The sequence below is a fragment of the Vulpes vulpes genome, chromosome 13, assembly GCF_048418805.1.
Source record: "Vulpes vulpes isolate BD-2025 chromosome 13, VulVul3, whole genome shotgun sequence".
NCBI lineage: Eukaryota > Metazoa > Chordata > Mammalia > Carnivora > Canidae > Vulpes > Vulpes vulpes.
In genome coordinates this window covers 66,096,072-66,117,729 of record NC_132792.1, presented here as the reverse complement: position 1 = coordinate 66,117,729, position 21,658 = coordinate 66,096,072, and the positions used below count along the sequence as shown (strand labels likewise).

The following is a 21,658-nucleotide window of genomic DNA, read 5'->3' as shown; positions in this document are numbered from 1 at the left end:
CACTTCAAGGATTCTAAGTTTTATTTACTTAGAATAGCAGGTAGTTACTAAAGACATACAAATAGTCATCCGTATAGTCCATAGAGAAGGAGACTAGAAAATTAACTGAACTCCTGTTGGGAAGATTAAAACATCATAAAAGACACCAAAAACAGTTGTGAAGCTGGTAAAATGGAGTTTCTTCACCATCGTTTTGTCCCTTCATTTTTCAATAGATTCCACATGGAGTTGGAGAAATTCTGCTGGTTTTCTTGATGTTTTTTAACATCCTTCTCTCTCTCTCTTTTTAAAACAAGCTCTATCCTCAACAAGGGGCTTGAACTCATGACCCAGAAATCAAAAGTAGCGTGCTCTACTGACCAAGGCAAACAGGCACCTTTAACATTTCTCTTCTGAATCCCTAGAGCAGCCTCTGGATTTTCAAACATAATTCTGTTTATGCTCCCTACTGATACACCTGAGATTCTGCATCTTTGGTGCTTTTCAATGTTTATCTGGTTGCCTTCTCCACTCTTCTCTCTAGCTACGTTGGGATTAATTCTATGTTAATGAATCCCTGGTTAGCTGGTTTAAGGGGATGTATTTCACTTTTTCTTCACCTTCAGAAATGAGACATATCATTTCAGTTTGCCAAAGGTTATCTTTTTCACTTGATGTAGTCATCAAGAATTCCTCTGATTGTCAGCTCTTCTCAGCACATTCCTGGACCACCTGTTCTGACACATCAACCTGCTGTGCTCCAGCCAGGCTTCCTGCAGCTCTTGCCCTCTCAGGTTCTCATTTCCACCATAAGCCAGGGCTCATAAGTCATAGCTTCAAAATATATTCTAACCACATTCCAGTCCTTTTCTATAAGAGAAAAGAACAGTTTCTCCAAAGAAGCAGCATAATTATGGTGAAGGCCTCTCCTGATCACCTATGTTACAGGCTATTATTATTTTAATTTCACATTTCTTAAACTGTAAGACTGAACATTTTTCACATTTATTGGTCATTTGAGTGTCTTCTTTGATGAATTCCTGGCCATTGTCTTTGTCCATTTTTCTATTGGAATTGTATTTTTTCCCCTACTGATTTGTAGATGATCTTTATCCATTAGGGATATTAACCCATTTTCTTTAACCTGTAACTTATTTTCCAATAAAAAAGTAAAGATAATTGTATATACCAAGATGACTTAAATCTAACTTTTGCAATAACTCTCAACATTCTCCTATCATATACTGGCATCACTTTAATATGTTCATAAACCTGTCCATAATATCATATTTCTTCTAATCTCCCAGGCTAGAATCTTTTAATTATCCTTAAACCTTCTTTTTGCAAAGTCTCTTATATCTGCAACCTATCACCAGGTCTGTCATTTCTTTCCTCAAAACAGATTCCTTTGTCATGCCCCACATCTGTTTTTGTTTTTGTTTTACACAGCCTTACATAAATCCCCTTCTCATGCTTCAATCATAGCAATGTTATAAACTGATCTCCCTGCCTCCATTATGCCCCAATGAAAAACTTTTCTTTTTTTAATCTCAAAGGATACTTGTATAACTTGGGGATGGACCTCAAACGGGGGGAAGTGCTGCCTGAATTCCAAAAAAATGTAGGTCTTACAGGTTTTTAAGCATGTGAAAAAAGGCTGATGATGGTATCATTTAAAAAATGTAGACATACAGGCCAAAAAGAGGCTCTCCAGGCATAGAATTACAAAATCAAAGAATTTTAAAGCAAGTTGAACAGAATCAAAACCATTCATTTTACAGGTGAGAATATAGGAATCCAGAGAGATTGAGGAATTTGTTCAAAGATACACCTAATTATTTTATGTTTTTATACTTAAAAATTATGTATATTGTAAAACACAAGTATTTTATAGTGTGATGTAAATAGGAAGTGAATACTATAAAAATAATTTTATTTTATGTTGTTAATGGTACAAAAATGCTTTTTGCTATTAATAATGTTTTGGTGAGTGCATAATCAGTTTTTAAAATCTTGGATTATCAATTATTTTAAGACTTTATTCACTTGAAAGAGAGAGTAAGAGAAAGAGAGAGCATGAGCAGGGGGAGAGGCCAAGACAGAGGGAGTGGGAAAAGCAGACTTCCTGCTGAGCAGGGAGCCAGAAGTGGGGATCATGATCTGAACCGAAGGCAGATGTTTAACCTACTGAGCTACCCAGGCACCCTTTGGATTATGGATTTTTGATATAGCAACCGAAAAGTCTAGTTTTAAGTTTGGCTTGCTTTGGTATTGCTTATTTTTTAAAGCATATATCACAAAGATATGTAGATCCAATATTCATTTTTCAATTTGATCCACTTATTCAGAAGTTTTTATTGAAAATCTTTAGTAAAAAATCTACCATTTCTAATATCAATTAACTATTCTTGACAAGTAATTGGAACGTGCTGTGCTGTCAGATTTTTAAAAAGTGCTTGAATCCCATGGGCATGCCTCATGCTAAAGTGGAAGTATTTAAAAAAAAATTAGAAAAATCTGTTCTCAAGTTTTCCAAGTGCAGCAATAAGAGACTTTTTTTTTTTACAGGTGATATGTTTATATCTATTTCAAAATAAAATTAAATGATTATTTCCAAACATTTGTTTTCAAAATACTTTTGTTTCTTTTTTTGAAAAAAAAAACAAAAAAAACCCTGCATTTTTATTTATATTTAAAATGTATGTGAGGGTGCTTGGCTGGCTCAGTAAGAAGAACATCACTCTTGATTTCAGGATCATGAGTTTGAGCTCCTGTCAGGTGTAGAGATTATTTAAATAAAAATAAAAAATAAACAAATAAACAAACTTTAAAATGTCCTATGAACTGACAAATTAAATGTGTGAATATTTTTAAGTAACCACTAGGTGGAGTAATACTAAAAGTCACATCAAAATAAAGGTCAGCATAGCTGGAACCTTTCCTTTTTAACTTTTTATTGAAGATTAATATATACACACCATGTACAAATAATTAACTCCAAAAGGATAATAGACCTAAATACTAGAACTGAAACTATAAAATTTTTATAAGAAAATATAGAAGAGCTTTATGACCTTGGTTTAGATAAAGATTTCTTTAGACATAATACACATGAACCATAAAAAACAAAATTAATAAATAAGACTTAAAAAAAAGAAAACTTTCTGGTCTCTGAAAGACTACTATGAACAGAAAAAGAAAAGTCACAGACTAGGAGAAAATGGTTCCCCAAAGCCTGTCTAATAAAAGATTTACATCCCAAATATATAAAGAACCCTTACTTATCAATAGTAAGGAAACAATCTAATAAAAAGAGGCAAAGGATTTGGACAAATCACTAAAAGGGAGAAATGTGGATGGCAAATAAGCACACAAAGAGATGCTCAACATCATGAATTGCTAAGGAAAATCAAATTAAACCACAATGAAATACCTCTCCACAGCTGTTATAATGTCTAAGATAAATGAGCTGACAATAACAAGTGCTGACATAGAGCAAGTGGGACTCTCAAAAGTTGCTATTAGGAATGCAAAATGATACTGCCATTTTAAAGAAATAGTTCAGTGTTTCTTATAAACTTAAACATATACTTACTATACAACCCAACAATTCCATTCCTACATATTTATTCAAGAGAAATGCAAACACTGCCAAGTTTAGTAGGCAAATGACTATCTGTAAGAGGCAAAATTTGGGGAAAAAATGTTCATTAATTGATAAATGAATAAACATATCTATATAATGAAATACAATTCAGCAAGGAATGAAAAGTTAATACGGGTAATAACATAGATGAATCACAAAAGTATTACATATGATGCAATAATGAATAACTTATACCGTATATTATGTTTTTTGCAAGTATGTGTGTGTATATATACATTTGTATGTATGTATATAATATTATCAGAAAATTATCAGAAGGAAGATTATATATACAGGATCCTGGGATCATGACCTGAGCCTAGGCACCCCCGCAATTTTGTAATTTTGATAGATATTTCAGATTTGCTATACTACTTTAACTTCTCACCAGCAAAGGAAAGTGCACCTCTTTCCTTACAACCTCATCAAAAGAGTGTGTAGAATTTTGGAATTATTGCTAATCTGACAGGGAAATGGCATCTCAGGAGAGATTTAATTAGTATTTCTCTTTTACCTGATATTCCACTTGCTTCAACGTGCACATCCCCTGAGGCACTCACACATTACATACTATAGTGACCCAAACCTACCATGCAACTTCACAGCCTTGGGCCATTGTACAAAGTATTCTGTGCGCCTGGAATGCCCTCCCTTACACCACTTGCCCAGTGAACCCCTGCTTATCCTTCAAAACTCTCATACATTTGTGAAACTTCCCTTGATTCTTAGATTGATGTGTTGTTTCTTTCCTCTGAACTACTCTTGTACTTTGTATGTACCATCATATGTGTCATGGTGAACTGTAATCATTTCTCCAATTCACTGTGTGGTCCTAAGTTTTATCTAAGTTCTATAAGACAAGGGCTTCAATTCATTATTCTCAGGAGCTAGTAGGGTACCTGGCAGAAAATAAGACTATGGCAAATGTGTGCTGCGCTAAAGGAATGGTGTCTGCAGAAGCAAACATGTTTTTGTAAGCACATATGCATAAATGAATGTACATCTATGAAGGAAATTTTCTGGTGAGTAAATCTAACAATATAATTTTGTATCTAATGGTGATTTGTCTCAACCTCTCCTCCCCAAGAACTCACATCTTAAAAATGAAAATTTATGGCGTTTGACTGCTAGTCCAAGATGGTCTAGAAACAGCCGGTAGGATGAGAGAGCCAAGCATTTTCATTTTATGTTGGACTCCACCTGTCCATAAAGGTCATAGGGGATAAGATGATCTGAAATGCTGGCATGGAAGAAATTCCCTGCCTTCTATGACAACTAAAGCAGGGTAAATGCTTCTGATGGCACTGCAAAACACGATCTGAGGCATGAGGGAACATGCAGCAGATACTCTGAAGCAAGTGCAGGTATCTGGAATGTGCCACTCAGAGGACCACTGTCTGTGCCTGTAGTTTGAGTTGCTCTGCTTGTACTCTAAGGGCTTTATTTAAAAAAAAAAAAAAAAAAGATGTATTTATTTATTCATGAGAGACGCACAGATAGAGGCAGAGACATAGGCAGAGGGAAAAGCAGGCTCCCTGCAAGGAGCCTGATGTGAGACTTGATCCCAGATCCAGGATCATGCCCTGAGCCAAAGGCAGATGCTCAACTGTCAAGCCACCCAGGTATCCCTCCCTCCCAAAATCTTAGCAAGACTACTCTTTTCCTAACTAGTCACTAATCAATTCATATAGAGTTCTCCTCTCCTCCCATTCCCTCCAAAGCAGTTGTTTCTAGGATGATGAAATTTTACTGCTGTTTTGTTTATGGTTTCTGATTTACTGTAATAAGCAGGAAGTGTTTTAATAATACAAAACTATTTTTGAAATAAAATGTTTACTAATACCCTAGATGATATCCTCCAAGTTTCTTTTATATAAAACGTTAAGTGTGATTTTTCTGTAATCTCATATCCTGCATACCTTTTTGCAATTTACCAATTATTGGCTATTTAGGCTATATGAAATTTTTGACATGATGAATAGTGCAGAGCAGTTAAAATTAGATGCAGATAAATTAGTATAAAAACATACAAACCTGCTCCAGGGAGGTGAAAGGAAAAGCAAAATAGGCAGCAATTCTAGAAGATGCAGAAAATGTTATAAGACCACTCCCATGACCAAAATGACATGTCCAGCTTGCTTTCCACCAAGCCACTCTTGGCCAAATTATGAATGTTACACTATGTGATGAGCAGTATGCTAGGCAATGATGACATCAAGATGAAATCCCTGCTCCTTATCCTCAAGGAGCTTAAAGAACCAATAAGGGACATGAGCAATATAAGATATGCTCAGGTTGCTAGGTCACACAGAAAAGGTATCTGACTGCACCTAATAGGATGGAGGAAGGTATCCTGGAAGATAGTAATGTAAATGAACACTGAAGCATGAGTAGGAGTTTCTCAAAGAAAGGGCTGGGAAGAAAAGGAGGATGCAAGGATTTCCAGGCAGAAGCAATAATCTATGCAAAGATAGAGAATCAAGAGTGAGTGTGGCACATTGAGAGATTTCTACATGTATATTGAGGCTAGCAGGTAGGAACACATGTGTGTGTGAATTGGGAGTCAGAAAGAAGAACGTAAGATAGAAATTTTTATTTATGTGTAGTTTAGTTTATATCTTAAAAATTCTTACAGTGTGGGGATCCCTGGGTGGCGCAGAGGTTTGGCGCCTGCCTTTGGCCCAGGGCGCGATCCTGGAGACCCGGGATCGAGTCCCACATCGGGCTCCCAGTGCATGGAGCCTGCTTCTCCCTCTGCCTGTGTCTCTGCCTCTCTCTCTTTCTCTCTCTGTGACTATCATAAATAAATAACAATTTAAAAAAAAAATTCTTACAGTGTAATTTATATTAGACCTAATATTAGTGCAATAATACAAATTATTAAAAATAAATTTGGCAAATAAATAAATAAATAAATAAATAAATAAATTTGGCTAGAGAGTGCCTGGTTGGCTCAGTCGGTAGAGCATGAGACTCTTAATCTCAGGGTCATGAATTCAAGCCCCACGTTAGGCATAGAGCTCACAATGAATGATTGAATGAATTAATGGATGAATGAATGGATTAATATATAAATAAATGTGGTTGTATTGGGGATAAATGCTTGAAATTGTTTTTCTAGGCTCAGTGAGGGAGGACTGGCAACAAAATCTGAAACTTTGGCAGCAAGATAGAGGATGGTTGATGGGTGAGAGTATATAGGCAGTTCAGAGGCATTAGTCAAAGCGAGAAATGATGAGAGCCTGAACTAGAAAGGGGGATTTGGTGGGATTGGCCAGAGTCAGATAGGGCTTGGTAAACTGACACTTTGTGCAATGCAGAGGCAAAATGAATAGAAGTAACAGAAAGAAGAGGATGGATGCTGCGTGAAGCAATGACAACAGGTGAGCCAAATAAAAGTCAAATGTAGAAAAAATTAATCCAGCAATATTACAGGATACATATCCTGGTGTAAGTCATTGTTTATTAGTTTAATGCAAGAAAGCATTTTAAGTTCTAAATTTCCAGCCCACACAGATATGACACAATAAATGTGCTGTTGGTGACTGCCGACCCAAAAGTAAACACACATTATCATATTCTGATCAAAAGAAACATTTGAAATGTAATGAATTCCGGTGGAAGTGGTTTAAAGTTCTGAATTCATTTATACTTGTAAAAACCATAACATGTTGTGAAAGATAGTGACATAATTACAAGAGCAGAGTCTTTAAAACCTTCAGAGAGTTCCCATCTAGACACAATATAAAGCTACAGATAATGTCTAGGCACAGCGTGTAGGAGTGAAATATTTTTACTCCAAACTATCAGTCATTGAAGTTCACTTGGCACATTGTGAGAGAATGCTATTTTAAATAATGGCTAAACTTTCCCTCCCACTTTATTTTTTTTTAAATTTTTTTTTTTAAATTTTATTTATTTATGATAGGCACACAGCGAGAGAGAGAGAAGCAGAGACATAGGCAGAGGGAGAAGCAGGCTCCATGCACCGGGAGCCCGACGTGGGATTCGATCCCGGGTCTCCAGGATCGCGCCCCGGGCCAAAGGCAGGCGCCAATCCGCTGCGCCACCCAGGGATCCCTCCCTCCCACTTTAGACCTACATATGCTACATTACTTTATTTTCCAGCCAACTTACCTAGCAAATAAATAATGTAATAAAAACAAACAAAACTTCCTTCAAGCCCAAGGCTATTCTTCCCCATGCCCATTATTCTCTAGCTGTACTGGATTTCACTCTTCATTCGGAAACATGCTCTTCTCTCTGCTTTCCCTCTACTGCTTTTCTCCTGATTACGTTCTTAATTTGAGTATTCCTGCTTATATTTCACGTTGCAGCTTAAACATAATTTCCTCAAGGAGGCATTTACGGTACCACTATATAGCTGAAATACTTTTGATCTATGATCCTATGTACTTCCCTTTTGGTGAAGTTTATTTGACCTGTAACTGGTTTTTAGTACCTACATTGCACTGGACTGTTGGTATCACGTGGGCAGGAACACTGACTTGCATGATTGGCACTCAATAAACATTACATGAATGAAATTGAACTTTATAAGCCAAACCCTACAAATCGGGTACATTAGGCCAGAATCTTCATCTACAAACTCCTATGTGTAAGAAACAAAACTGAATTTATTTCTAATTTTTTAAAGGATTTTTTATTTATTTATTTATTTATTTATTTATTTATTTATTTATTTATTTATTTATTTCAGAGAGAGAGAGAGAGAGCTCATGAGAGGGGATAAGGGTCAGAGGGAGAGGGACAAGCAAACTCTCTACTGACCAGGGAGCCTGACACAGGACTTGATCCCAGGACCTTGGGGGCTTGATCCTAGGACCCCAGGATCATGACCTGAGCCGGAAGTCAGATGTCTAACTGACTGAGCCACCCAGCTACCTCTTGATTTCTAGTTCAAAGCACCATTTTACCAGGCTGGCATACATTTTATCTTGGTCCATTCAATTATCTTTCCCTCCTTTTCTCTAATGTTTGCATAAAGCCAGGATATTGAGATGAAAGCTCATTTATCTGCAATATCATCTGTCCCCCTCAATCACTTAAGATATCAATTCCCCTCTGGCCACTTTGAATTAGTCCAAGAAATTTTCTCTGAAGACTTCCTTTCCTATTTTATGATTCTTTTGAGCAGGGATTTTTCTCCTTTACCTGTCACCATCCTTGGGCCTGTGGGACTCATTCTGCTTCCTCAGTACTGCGATGGGCACTTAAGGCTTCCTCTGAGCCCTGTTGCCTGTGTGGAGCCTGCCCCAGAGGAGCTGGGACCTCTCACACTCTCTGGCCTGGTGCTACCTCTGTCACTCAGCAGGGACAGCACTTTTCTCTAGGGCCCCAGCATACATGCCTCATCTCCAAACTTTTGAAATTCCTTTCAACCCTGGGGATTCTTGTTTGCCAGGGTATAGAGAGATTGTGGAAGAAAGAGAAGGAGCTGTGTTCCTGCTGATGCAATCTCTCTACTCTTTTGTCTATTCGTTATGATCTTCTTGTTATCTCTAGGCCTCTGCTTTTAAAACTCAAAGGCTGGGAAGAGAATCCTCCCTCCAACTCCCCACAGCCACATTCCTTCCCTGAGTCCAAACAGAAAAGCCTAGCTGCTGCTTAAATATGGAGAAAGGACCAAGAAGACCAGGAGGAAGTGCTGATGAAAGACAGAGGGTTTGGATGAAATCTGATAAATATTGCAAAATTAGTGTTCTGCTTCAGATTCACAAGTAAAATCTTGACTTCTGAATGAAATAAATATTTCTCATGGGTTACTAAAGGGGAATTTGGGATTATTTTCATTTCTTAACCTGAGAATGTTTTAAAGTGCACTCACCATGGTGCTGTATAGAAAATCCCCTGGCATCTTCTCAGAGAGAACATTGGCTAAATGCCTGCTTGGCCCAGATGCTGGACAAATGCTTCTCAGCAGCCCTGTGACATAGGCATGGTGATCCCATTCTTAAAATGAGGAAATTGAACAAGTGTTAAATAACTTAAGTTCACAGTTATTCAGTGGCTTGGCAAGAATTTGAAGCCAAATATATATGACTGGAAAAATCCATGTGTTCTCTTTATTTTTCATTGCCTCTCACAGAATTCTGGATTCATGAATAGCATTGGTTCAAGATAGTATTTTATTATTTTTTCAGTTTTTTATAATTTTTTTAATTCCCTAGAATAATTCTGATTTTTTAAAATTAACTTCATGTGACATTTTAAAAAGGAATTCATAAAGTATTGTACTTATTTTGTAGGGCTACTATCACAAAGTACCACAATCTGAGTGGCTTTAAAACAACAGAAATGTATTGTCTTAAAAGTTCTGGAGGCTAGAAGTAAAAAACAAGGTGTCAGCAGGTTCGTGGTCCCTCTGAAATCTGTAAGAAGGAATCGCTTTGCCTTTTCTTAGCTTTTGGTGGTTTGCTGAAAACCCTTGTCACTCTTTGGCTTGCAGCTGCAGCACCTTAATTGCTGTCTCTGTCATCACATTGCCTTCTACCCTTGTGTGTGCCTGTGTTACTGTGTTTCTCTTATAAGGATACCAATTATATTGGATTTAAAGGTCCACCCTACTCCTACCTCATCTTAACCAATTAAACCTATAATGGCCCTATTTGGATAAGATACTGGGGGTTAAGCCTTCAACATATCCTTTTGAGGAACACGATTCGATCTACAATAAGTATGTTCTAAGTACTTTAAGATTGAGCCATGACAGGGCACATGGCTGCTTAGTCAGTGGAGTGTATGACTCTTGATCCCAGGGTTGTGAGTTCAAGCCCTAGGTTGGACCTAGAGTTTACTTTAAAAAAAAAAAAAACAAAAACCGGATTGTCACAGTTTAAGCAACATAGTCACCATTTTACATACAGCGTATTAATCACCTGGTCATTAACATCTCATAAAGTGAGGAGAAGAAAAACAGGTAATAGTGAATATGTAAATATCTCAAATCTTTCACCATTAGCCACACTTTTGAATTTCTCAATTTTTAAAAATTTAAGTGTGCAAGCAGTGTATAAAATGCTGAGATCAGTTCCTAATAAATACTGCTGTTGCAAAAACAACAGTTTCACAAGATATTTTTGGACATGATTTCTTACTTAATACTCTAAACAACCCTAATATATTTCCCCCATTTTAGAAATTAAGAAATTGGGGGATCCCAGGGTGGCGCAGTGGTTTAGCGCCTGCCTTTGGCCCAGGGCGCGATCCTGGAGACCGGGGATCGAATCCCACGTCGGGCTCCCTGCATGGAGCCTGCTTCTCTCTCTGCCTCTCTCTCTCTCTCTGTGTGTGACTATCATAAAGAAAGAAATTGGCATTGAGAGTATTAAATACTTGTCTAAGACATGCCTTCTGAAGAGGCAGAACACATCTTGCTTGGTACATTATAATTATTTAACAACGGTGATAAAGAAAATGGCAATAATGATGATTGCTAATGCTTACTGAATGTTTACTAACTTTGAAGGACAGTGGTAAACACTGCACACAATCATCTCTCATTTAATCTTTTTTTTTTCATTTAATCTTTTTAAGAACTCAAAGAGGCAGGAACAACACCAAAGCACAGAAATGGAGGAAAATAGCCCAAGGCTACAAAGCTACTCAATGCTAACATCAGGGTACAAACTCAAAGGTCCTACTCCAGCATCTACCCTCTTAACCACTTCTCTGTGACCTCCTTGACCTTGTGAAACCTTCCTACACAGTCTCTGTTTCAAAGATCTCGTCACTCGGGCTTTTGTTACACCATTACAAACCAACTTAAGAGGGTTTATTGGCACATTACAAATCAATGTATGACCACACCCAAATGACTTTAAGCAAGTTACTTAATTTCTTCAAATGCCAGTTGTCTCAAGTGTGAAATGGAGTACACTACTGCGAAGCTCAATTATCTTTTTTTTTTTAAATTTTTATTTATTTATGATAGTGACAGAGAGAGAAAGAGAGAGAGGCAGAGACATAGGCTGAGGGAGAAGCAGGCTCCATGCACCGGGAGCCTGACGTGGGATTCAATCCCGGGTCTCCAGGATCGCGCCCTGGGCCAAAGGCAGGCGCCAAACCGCTGCGCCACCCAGGGATCCCTGGGAAGCTAAATTAAATCATATAAAAAAATAAATTAAATCATATATGTAAATGACCTGTACACATCGGCTACGTAATAGGCACTCAATTAATTGAATTTACGAGTCAGACATATGGTAGTTGATTGTTTAAAAGGTACTCTGGGGTTTTGGTGGGGGGGATTGATTCTGACTGGTAATATAAAAGGTGTTACAGGAAAAGTAACAGTTGGATCTTGAAGAATGGAAAAATGTTAGCAGGTGAGGAAGGGCATGCTATGGTTTGAATGTTCATGTCTCCCAAAATTCCTATGTTGAAACCCTCATGCCTAATGTGATGGTATGAGGAAATCTGAGGCCTTTGGAAGTAGTTAAGTCATGAGGTCAGAGGTCTCATGAAAGAGATTAGTGTTGTTATAAAAGATAACACCCCCGTCCCCACTCCCAGAGATTCCCCAACCCTTCTGCTAGTGAGGCCACAGCAAGAATGTGCTGGCTTTGTGCAGAAAGAGGGCCCTTACTAGAATGTGACAAAACTGGAGCCTTGATTGACTTCCTAGATTCCAGAATTGAGAGGAATAAATTTCTGCCTATAAACTACTCAGTCTGTGGCATTTTGTTAAAGCAGCCTGAAGGAACTCAGAATACTCTGGAAATAAAAAGATGATCCTGTAAGCTGCCCCTGCCTGGAAGAACAACGGCAATCACAATATTGATTACTTCCCTACGACGTTATGGGAACTGTGACCCCAAATCTATTCATTCCACCAGGGCTGATGAGTAATTCAAAAAACATCCCTTACTGGGCAGGCCGGGTGGCTCAGCGGTCTAGTGCCGTCTTCAGCCCAGGGCCTGATCCTGGAGACCCGGGATCGAGTTCCGCGTCTGGCTGGCTCCCTGCATGGAGCCTGCTTCTTCCTCTGCCTGTGTCTCTGCCTTTCTCTCTCCCTCATGAATAAATAAATAAAAATTAAAAAAAAAATCCCTTCCGTGGGACCCCTGGGTGGCTCAGTGGTTGAGTATTTGCCTTTGGCTCAGGGAATGATCCTGGTCTGGGATCAAGTCCCATATTGGATACCCTGTGGGGAGGCTGTTTCTCCCTCTGCCTATGTCTCTGCCTCTCTCTGTGTCTCCCAAGAATAAATACATAAAATCCAAAAAAATAAAAAATAAAAACAAAATAAAAAACCCAACTCATTCCTTCCACAACTATCAACAGTTTATACTTTTGTATTGACACGTGTGGATCACTGCCAGTTACTTATGTCACTTTGTAGTGACAGAAATAGATGCAGTCAGTGCACTGGTCCCTCTGGCCCTCTGTATCTTCAGCCTGAGGTGCCTGATTCCTTTCTTCTCCAAACAGTCACAGCTGCAGCCTGAGACCAGTGAGTCACCATACCCAGAAGGGAGAGGAAGCACTTTGGTTGGGAATTGTACCCTGCTGGGCTGAAATCAGTGGTAACTCATTTCTCATTGACCTGGGAGAGAATGCTCTTGTCTAGTCCCATTGCACTATTGAGGGTGAGGTAGGGGAGGGAGTAAGAGTGCTATTTCTATTAAGGTCACTTGGAGAGAATTGGCACTTTTTTTATAAGTCCACAATTCCAGGATTCTTGCTCCCTCTCCTCCATTATACTCCTGCTTATTTATTGCTTTCATGCTCCTGTTCACCATGCTAGATTTTATACTTCCCTTCCATCTATTTTTTCCTCTTTCACCGCCCATGCAAATGTTACCCACTTTTCAAGGCCCACTTCCTAACATCTACTGATCTTGTAAAACTTCCATGGCACTGAGCATATTAATTTTATTATTTTGGAAAAAGCAGAGGCCTTTGCAAAATGGTGCCTAAAATTTGTTCAGAAAACTGGCCTAACCATCTGAAATACTATGTTCTAATTCCAGCTCTAGCATTCTATCACCTACTATTATGATCTAAGTCTACATTTTTTCTTTTGCAAATGAACTATATACCACTTATCCTACCTCAGAGGACCTAGGTGATGCTTATATGAGGACATAAGTTACAAACTGTAAATTACTGTCCAACTGAGATTAATATGGTATATTTTATCTCCATAACTAGATAAGTTCTTTTGAGTATAAGGATCTTTTTTGCATTTCCCTCAAAATGCTTCATGATGTGCTACACTCACAGAAAGCATTCAGTATTCATTGATTAATAAGAAATAGTATTATTTTTACTAAAGAAGAGGTCTTTTGGTCAGTTTCGGGAGTTTATTATTATTGTTGTTGTTGTTATTTTAAAGATTTTATTTATTTATTCATGAGAGACACACAGAGAGAGAGGCAGAGACACAGGCAGAGGGAGAGGCAGGTTCCACACAGGGAGCCGGATGTGGGACTCGATCCCAGGTCTCCAGGATCAGGCCCTGGGCTGAAGGCGGCACTAAACTGCTGTGCCACCCGGGCTGCCCTGTACACTCTATTATTAAACAACATTTATTTAACATATTCATTCAATGTTTTAAAAATCCAGGGATTTTTCTGAATTTTGAAAGACATTTATAAGTATTGTCTTTTCATACTCTTTTATAATTCAAATCCTATTTTACTGCTTCTGCTAGATGTATCAGAAATATCAACATTTTCTATTTGAAATTTCTGATTTCAAAAAAAAAATTTGTAAAACAGAATAAAACTGGAATTCTTCAACATTTTCACGTTAAAAATAAATATTTTTCCTTCTAAAATCTTTTATTTGACATGTATGTGAAATTCAGGTAAGTACAAATTCCATTTAATAAGATATATCCAGTCTTTGAGATTGTGGTGGATTTAGTATTGGCAAAATGTATTTTTATATATTTAAAAATTTTTGAGCATGGTTAACATGCAATGATACATTAGTTTTGGGTGTACAACATAGTGATTTAACAGGTTTATACATTATGCTATGCTCACCACAAGCATAGCTACCATCTGTCATCATACTACATTTCTACAGTATCATTGACTATATTCCTTATGCTGTGCCTTTTTTTTTTTCTTTTCCTGTGACTAATTCATTCCATAACTTGAAGCTTGTATCTCCTACTCCCCTTCACCTATTTTCCCCATTCCTCCACCCCCTGCCCTCTGGCAACCACCAGCCTTTTCCCTGTGTTTATAAGTCTGGTTCTGCTTTTTGTTTACTCATTTTTCAGATTCCACATGTGAGTGAACTCATATTTGTCTTTCTCGGTCTGACTTATTATTAACACAGTACTCTCTAGATCCATCCATATTGTTGCAAATGGCATGATCTCATCATTTTTTATAGTTATGTAATATTCCTGTGGGTGTATGTGTATCACATCTTCCTTACCCATTCATCTATCCATGGATGCTTAGGTTAGTTCCATATCTTGCTTATTGTAAATTATGTTAAAATAAATATAGGGATGTGTATATATTTTTGAATAACTGTTTTCGGGATCCCTGGGTGGTGCAGCGGTTTAGCGCCTGCCTTTGGCCCAGGGCGCGATCCTGGAGACCCGGGATCGAATCCCACGTCGAGCTCCCGGTGCATGGAGCCTGCTTCTCCCTCTGCCTATGTCTCTGCCTCTCTCTCTCTCTCTCTCTGTGACTATCATAAATAAATAAAAATAAAAAAAAATAACTGTTTTCATTGGGGGTGGTGGGGGTGGTGGTGAATGCCCAGTAGTCGATCATACAGTATTTCTGTTTTTAATTTTTTGAGGAGCCTCCATATTGTTTTCAACAGTGGCTGCACCAATTTATATTTTCATCAACAGTGTACGAGGGTTCCTTTTTCTCCATATCCTTGCCAACTGTTATTTCTTCTCTTTTCTATTTTAGCCATTCTGACAGGTGTAAGGTGACAGCTCATGGTGATTTTGATTGGCATTCCCTGATGAGTGATGTTGAGCATCTTTTAATGTCTGTTGGACATCTCCTTATCTCCTTTGGAAAAATGTCTATTCAGGTCCTCTGGCCATATTTTAATTGAATTGTTTGTTTTTTGGGAAAAAGGTTGTCACTTTAAGACATGTAAGCTGAATCTCATTTTCTCATGACACTTTATGACTTCGCCATCACTTTTTTTTATGAGTATTTTTTTTTTTAAGATTTTATTTATTCCTGAGAGACACAGAGAGAGAGGCAGAGACACAGGCAGAGGGAGAAGCAGGCTCCATGCAGGGAACCCAATGTGGGACTCGATCCTGGGACTCCAGGATCACACCCCAGGCAGAACGCAGGTGCTAAACCACTGAGCCACCCAGGGATCCCAACCATCACATTTAATCAACTACAGATGACATATTTGTTTAATCTGCACATGACTTTCTAATACATTTACCTCAGAGAATCACGGTACTTATATAAAATTTTGTTTGATAATTCAGTACCATAGTATGTATCTACAAGAAAAGAACTCTTAATTATTACTTACATTGTGTCAATCACTATTCTTTTTTTTTTTTCAAGATTTTATTTATTTATTCCTGAGAGACACAGAGAGAGAGAGAGAGGCAGAGACACAGGCAGAGGGAGAAGCAGGCTCCACGCAGGGAGCCCGACGTGGGACTCGATCCCAGGACTCCAGGATCATGCCCTGGGCTGAAGGCGGCGGGAAACCGTGGAGTTACCGGGCTGCCCTCAATCACTATTCTTAGTTGCTTCCTTTTATTCCTAGATTCTGTATTTGCAAATGCCTACTCAGTTAAAATTTACTTGTAACCCCCAAATCAATACTCTAGTGCTAAGAAGTGAAATCTGTGTAATTATGCATACACAGTTCAGTACTAACTAGTTATCCCTCACGATGCCATCCCCTTCTTCCCTAGTAGTAAACTTTCTGACACATGGCCACCTAGAATGTTTCCAAGTTTCCTTCAACCAGGTATTTTGATAAGATTGTGCTCTAGTTAGTAGTAGGTGGGTAGAAGTAGGAAATGCCATTTCTCAAAATGTCCGTGAAGGAAAGAGACAGGACTTCCTTCACCTCTGCTGGTAGGAATGTGATTAGGAAGTTGAGCAACCACCTTGGATCACAAGGGGAAGAGTTATCATGAGGATGGTGGAACCGGCAGGCTAGGAGTCTGGGTACCTAACACCATGACGACAGCCCAAGCCCTGGACTGACCACCTCTAGACTTCTTTTTATTTTTATTATTTATTATTATTATTTTAAAAAGTTTTTGTATTCACAAGAGACACACAGAGAGAGGGAGGCAGAGACACAGGCAGGGGGAGAAGCAGGCTCCATGCAGGGAGCCCGATGTGGGACTCGATCCAGGGTCTTCAGGATCAGGCTCTGGGCGAAGGCCGCGTTCAAACGCTGAGCCACCGGGGCTGCCCTAGACTTCCTTTATATGAGAGAAAAACAGACCTCTCTAGCTTAAGTTCTTGTTATTTTGGACTTGATGTCACCAGCAGCTGAACCTAATTTGAACCGATACAAAAAGTCATGCAGAAGTGCAGGGCCATCACTTAGAGTTGTACAGGGTAGAAGTCCACCGGATAAGGCACTAAGATGGGGGGTGGGTAGATGGGGGCTGACAGCCAACCCACCTACTCCTTTCCAAGCTTTGAACAGTGTTTTGTTTACCAAGAGCCTGATATACCCGTGGCCCTGAAGAAAAGTGAAATTTTGCTTCAGAATCTAAACTCTAGAGCAGCCTCTTCCAAAATTTCGTCCGCATGCTCTTGGAGGCATTAAAAATGATTTTTAGGTAGTTCCCTTGATGTACTTTAAAAAATAACATTTAATACTAGATTAAGTGCATTGATATTTCATGATTGTCACCACTGCATTCTGCAACTTCAGACCTCAGTGCTAGGAAGGGTATTATTACATAAGCAAAGGAGGAGACTGGTGACGGGGCAAGAGTGAAAGAGAACAGAAGCTCATCAAACATCGTGTCATTAGGCAGTTTTATGGTGGCTAGAGTACAAGCTCTGAAGCCAAAATGCCTGTGTTTAAATCCTGGCTCCCAGCGACTAGCTGTGTTATTTTGGGCGTGTTTCTTAATCTCACTGTGTGCCAGTTTTTGCAACAGCACTAACATACAAGGATGCTGTGAGCATTTAAAAAAATTATTACAGTGTCTGACACATAATGAACACTCAGTGAACGTAAGATATTACCACCATTCTGGTAATTATTTAGCAAAGAAACCCGAAACTAGCCACGCTTGTTGAAAGCTTTTTTTTTTTTTTTTTTTTTTTTGGTTGTTGCCAGGAATTGTACATATCCGACCTCACCTTTAGTTATCAGGAAACTAAGGCTTAGAAAAGTTCGGTAACTTTCCCAAGGTTATGCAACTAATCCCAGCCCAGCCAGAATTCAGACTCAGGCTGGGATTCCAAAGCCGCGGTTTTTAACAGAGATAATGAAGGACAAGGCCTGCAAGATTTCACAAGCTTCCTCCTGTTTGCTGCTTCCCCACTCACAGCCTGTAGCACCAGCCTCCCTCACAGCATAAAGTTCTGTCCTCGCCTGGAGGATGCGCAGAATGGAGAGACCCAGAACAAGAACTGGGAGGGTGGGAGAGGTCTCGGCAAGCGGCAAGAGGGCCCAGTCTGAGCCGAGAAGCCGGCTGAGCCCGAGACTGGCGGAATGACAGGTCTGAAGCTGACCTGATCTGAAAGATGCTTATCGGGGATTGATACAAAGCAGTGGACTCTCACCATAAGCCTCAGTTCTATTTCTCGGCCCTTCTAAATGATCACGGCATCGTGAACTACAAAATGAAGCCCATAATTCAACAATTTTATACTTTCTCAATTTTCCCTTATTTAATGGCTTTACCCATTTAGTCTTTTTTTTTTTTTTTTTTTTTTTTTTTAAATGATAGTCATACAGAGAGAGAGGCGGAGACACAGGCAGAGGGAGAAGCAGGCTCCATGCACCGGGAGCCCGACGTGGGATTCGATCCCGGGTCTCCAGGATCGCGCCCTGGGCCAAAGGCAGGCGCCAAACCGCTGCGCCACCCAGGGCTCCCCCAGCATTTAGCCTCCTGAATTATTTAGAGACCACGTCACACCTGTTAGGCAAGGAACCTTCGCCTTTATTGCAAGCATGTGATTTCCACAAAACTCTCAAAACGTCGCAAATCGGCCGCTTTGTCTCTGCCAACGCGCAAGACGGTCACTTTGCCAGCGCTTTTGGAACTAACTTCTACGACTGAAAAGCGTCCTGTGACGATGTGCATCCTTCTCGGGAGAACTTGATTCACCAAACTGAACACACGTGCGGGAGCTGGGCGACCCCGGACTCGACCCCCGGACCCCCGGACCCCGGACCCCGGAGGGGGCGGAGGCGGGCTGAGGAGATCCGACCACGTGCCTGGGGTTTGGCGCGAACACCTGCGGGCGCACCTGCTGTCCCCCCCCACCCGGTGCCAGGGCTCCCAGGCAGCCTCCTTCGGGGCACGTGCTGGCTCGTGCGGAAGGCCCAGCAACTGTCCCCAGGGCGCCTGACTCACCCAGCCGCCCACGTGGCCCTCCCGGGACGGCCCCGCAGGCGCTGGCGGAGGCCCGGCCCCCGCGGCTCGCTCTCCCCGGGCGGCGGCGGCGGCGGCTGCTCAGACGCTGCAAAGGGGCTCAGCGTCCGCTGCGCCGGCAGGAGGGCGCCTTCGGCTCCGCTCTGCCCCCGGGCGGCCCCCGCCCCCGCCCGCTTCCCGCTTCCCGCCGCCCCCGCCCCCGCCCCCGCCCGCCGCGCGCCCGGCCTCCAGCGAGCGGCGCAGAAGGAGCCGCGCCGGAGGCGTCCCTGGGAGGTGGCGCCCGCCGCGGCCCAGGCGCGCTCCCCCGCCGGCGCATGCGCGCAGGGGCGGCCGCGGTCCCCGTCTCCGGTGACGTGGCGATGCGCAGGCGGAGCCCAGGTCGGTAGCGGGCGGGCGGGCGGGGGAGGAAGCGCGAGGTGAGCGGGGACGTCAGAGTGGAGAGCGGAAGGTCAGGGAGGCTCGGAGCGGAAGTGAGACCAGGGAGTCTGTCCGCCATTGTGGACCCGGGGAGCGGAGAGCGAGGGGGCGAGGAGCCTGCACGCCGGCGGGAGGGCCCGTTCCGCGGACGCCCGAGCGCGAGGCCCTCTTTCTGGCTTCTCAGCGGGCGGCGGCGGCGGCGGCGGCGGGATCGGTCACTCGGCGGAGGGCGGCAGCCAACTGCTGTGAGTGCTCGGGGAGAGGCCCAGGCGGCGGCGGCGGCGGCGGCGGCGGCGGCGGCGGCTCTCGGGTTGCGGTGAAGAATGTCAGCCACTAGCGTGGATCAGGTGAGGGAGCAGCGGCCTCGGGCTCGGCGAAGGCCCGGGCCCTGGAGCTCCACCCTCGCGTGGGGCTTCGGCTCCTCCCCGTCGCCGCCGCCGCCGGCCCCATAACGGTGCCCTGGGCGCGAGTTGCTGCGGTCCTGCCGCCCGGGCCGGGGCGAGCGCCCTGCCCCCGAGCCTGCGGCCGAGCCGGGCGGCCGAGCCGGGCGGCCGCGGGGCCGCGGAGGGGGGGGGCGGCCGCTCCTGGGGGCCTTGGGGCGCATCTGCGGGCGCGGGCGCGGGCGCGGGCGCGGGGCTGAGGCCCGGCGAGCCCCGGCAGACGGATTTCGGGGGGCGGGTAGGAGGTTTAAAGGCCGGGGGCGGTTGGGAAACGGGAGGCGGTGGAGGATGCGGGGGGTTTCACTCCTACGCGGGTTGTTGAAAATAACTTGCCTTTGATAATGTCTTTGATTAACACACTTTCTCTCTCCTCCCCCCCTCCTTTTTTTTTTTTTTTTCCTCTTCTCATTACCACACCTTTCGTCTTGCTGCGCAGAGACCTAAAGGGCAAGGAAATAAAGGTGAGTTTGAATATTTTAATCTTATTTCCCAATGTTCGTTTGATGTCAGTTTTAAACTTTGCCAGGGGTTTTTTTGTTTGTTTTTGCTCCAGTTTTCTTTTCTTTTTTTTTTTTTTATTTGTTTTGAGATGTATGTTTAGAGAAATCTCCATCGTGGACAGAGCAGCCGAATGCTATCTTAAACTTCGGTGGTTTCTTGCTTTTGAAGGCACTTTTTTTTTTTTTTTTTTTTTTTAATAGAAACCAAAGTGGTACAAGAAACAATTTGGTTAGTTTGTGTGTTTCAGTCGAGGAGGTATTACGAATGTGGTGACATTTCTTTAATTTTGCAATTGATCTGTATTATGTAACTTCTACCACAAAAATTTCTACAAATGCCTGCAGATAAGTGGACATTTTGTTCGACATTGCTGGGTTACGTTGGGAAATACAACTCCAGTTGTGTTCCATGTCACATTAGTGGAAATTGTACTGTTAAATCCCGTAGTGAAGTCAGTTAGGATGAGGCAGGAACACGAGAGAGATCAAAAACGAACAGGCATGTCATCTTGCTGTGTAGTCCTGATGGCAAGGTGTGACTCAGTCTGGTATTTTAGAAAGGACTGGGAAGGAAATAATTTGTGAGGTTTCTGCTCTGGTTATGTGTTTTACTCTTTAAAAACACACAACTATTGAAAGCAATGTATTTTTTAAAAAAATAGTGTATTTTGTGTCTATGTTAACATGGAACAATACAGTCAACTGACTGAAACGTTGGCATTAATCATGTGACATTAGTAAGTATAGAACAATAACTGCTTTCTTGGGATAGTGCCAGTTAACATTACAGTGAATTATATATTTATAACATTTTGTAATAGGGCTTGAAATTAGACTAAATGGAATTATGCTTCCTGTTTTTTATTTCAGTAGTAAAGTATTACCTAGAAAATAAGATGTACAGTAGCTTTTTAGATGTAAGTTCAAGGTCTTTATTGGTGCTCTTTATATTCTTAGGGCTTTTATTTGCTGTTGCAAATTTGAAAAGAATAGATTCTGAGTACTCAACTCAGTTAATTTTCTTTGAGTTGTAGTACAGTTTGAGAATTTGTACATACCAGATAGATGGCACTGCATCAGGTAGCGTGAATTTACTTCGTTTGTTTTGATTAAA

The 21,658-nt window shown here is 41.4% G+C and overlaps 1 protein-coding gene across 9 annotated transcripts in view; it reads left to right on the top strand.

The window, feature by feature from the left end:
* Positions 1 to 19,552: 19,552 nt before the first annotated feature.
* The window catches only part of YTHDF3 (YTH N6-methyladenosine RNA binding protein F3), a 40,167-nt gene continuing 38,061 nt past the window's right edge, over positions 19,553 to 21,658 (top strand). For 2 of the 9 annotated variants that reach the window (XM_072734652.1, XM_072734651.1), the window contains exon 1: positions 20,481 to 20,505. Coding sequence is in view for 1 of the 9 variants with exons in the window: in XM_026011963.2 (XP_025867748.1) it covers positions 19,928 to 19,951; positions 20,481 to 20,505 (49 nt within the window). In the remaining 8 variants the exon portion in view is untranslated. Of the gene's footprint in view, positions 19,952 to 20,218; positions 20,283 to 20,480; positions 20,506 to 21,658 lie in introns of those variants that run through there. The other 7 variants (XM_026011963.2, XM_026011971.2, XM_072734649.1 and 4 more) reach the window with 7 other exon arrangements.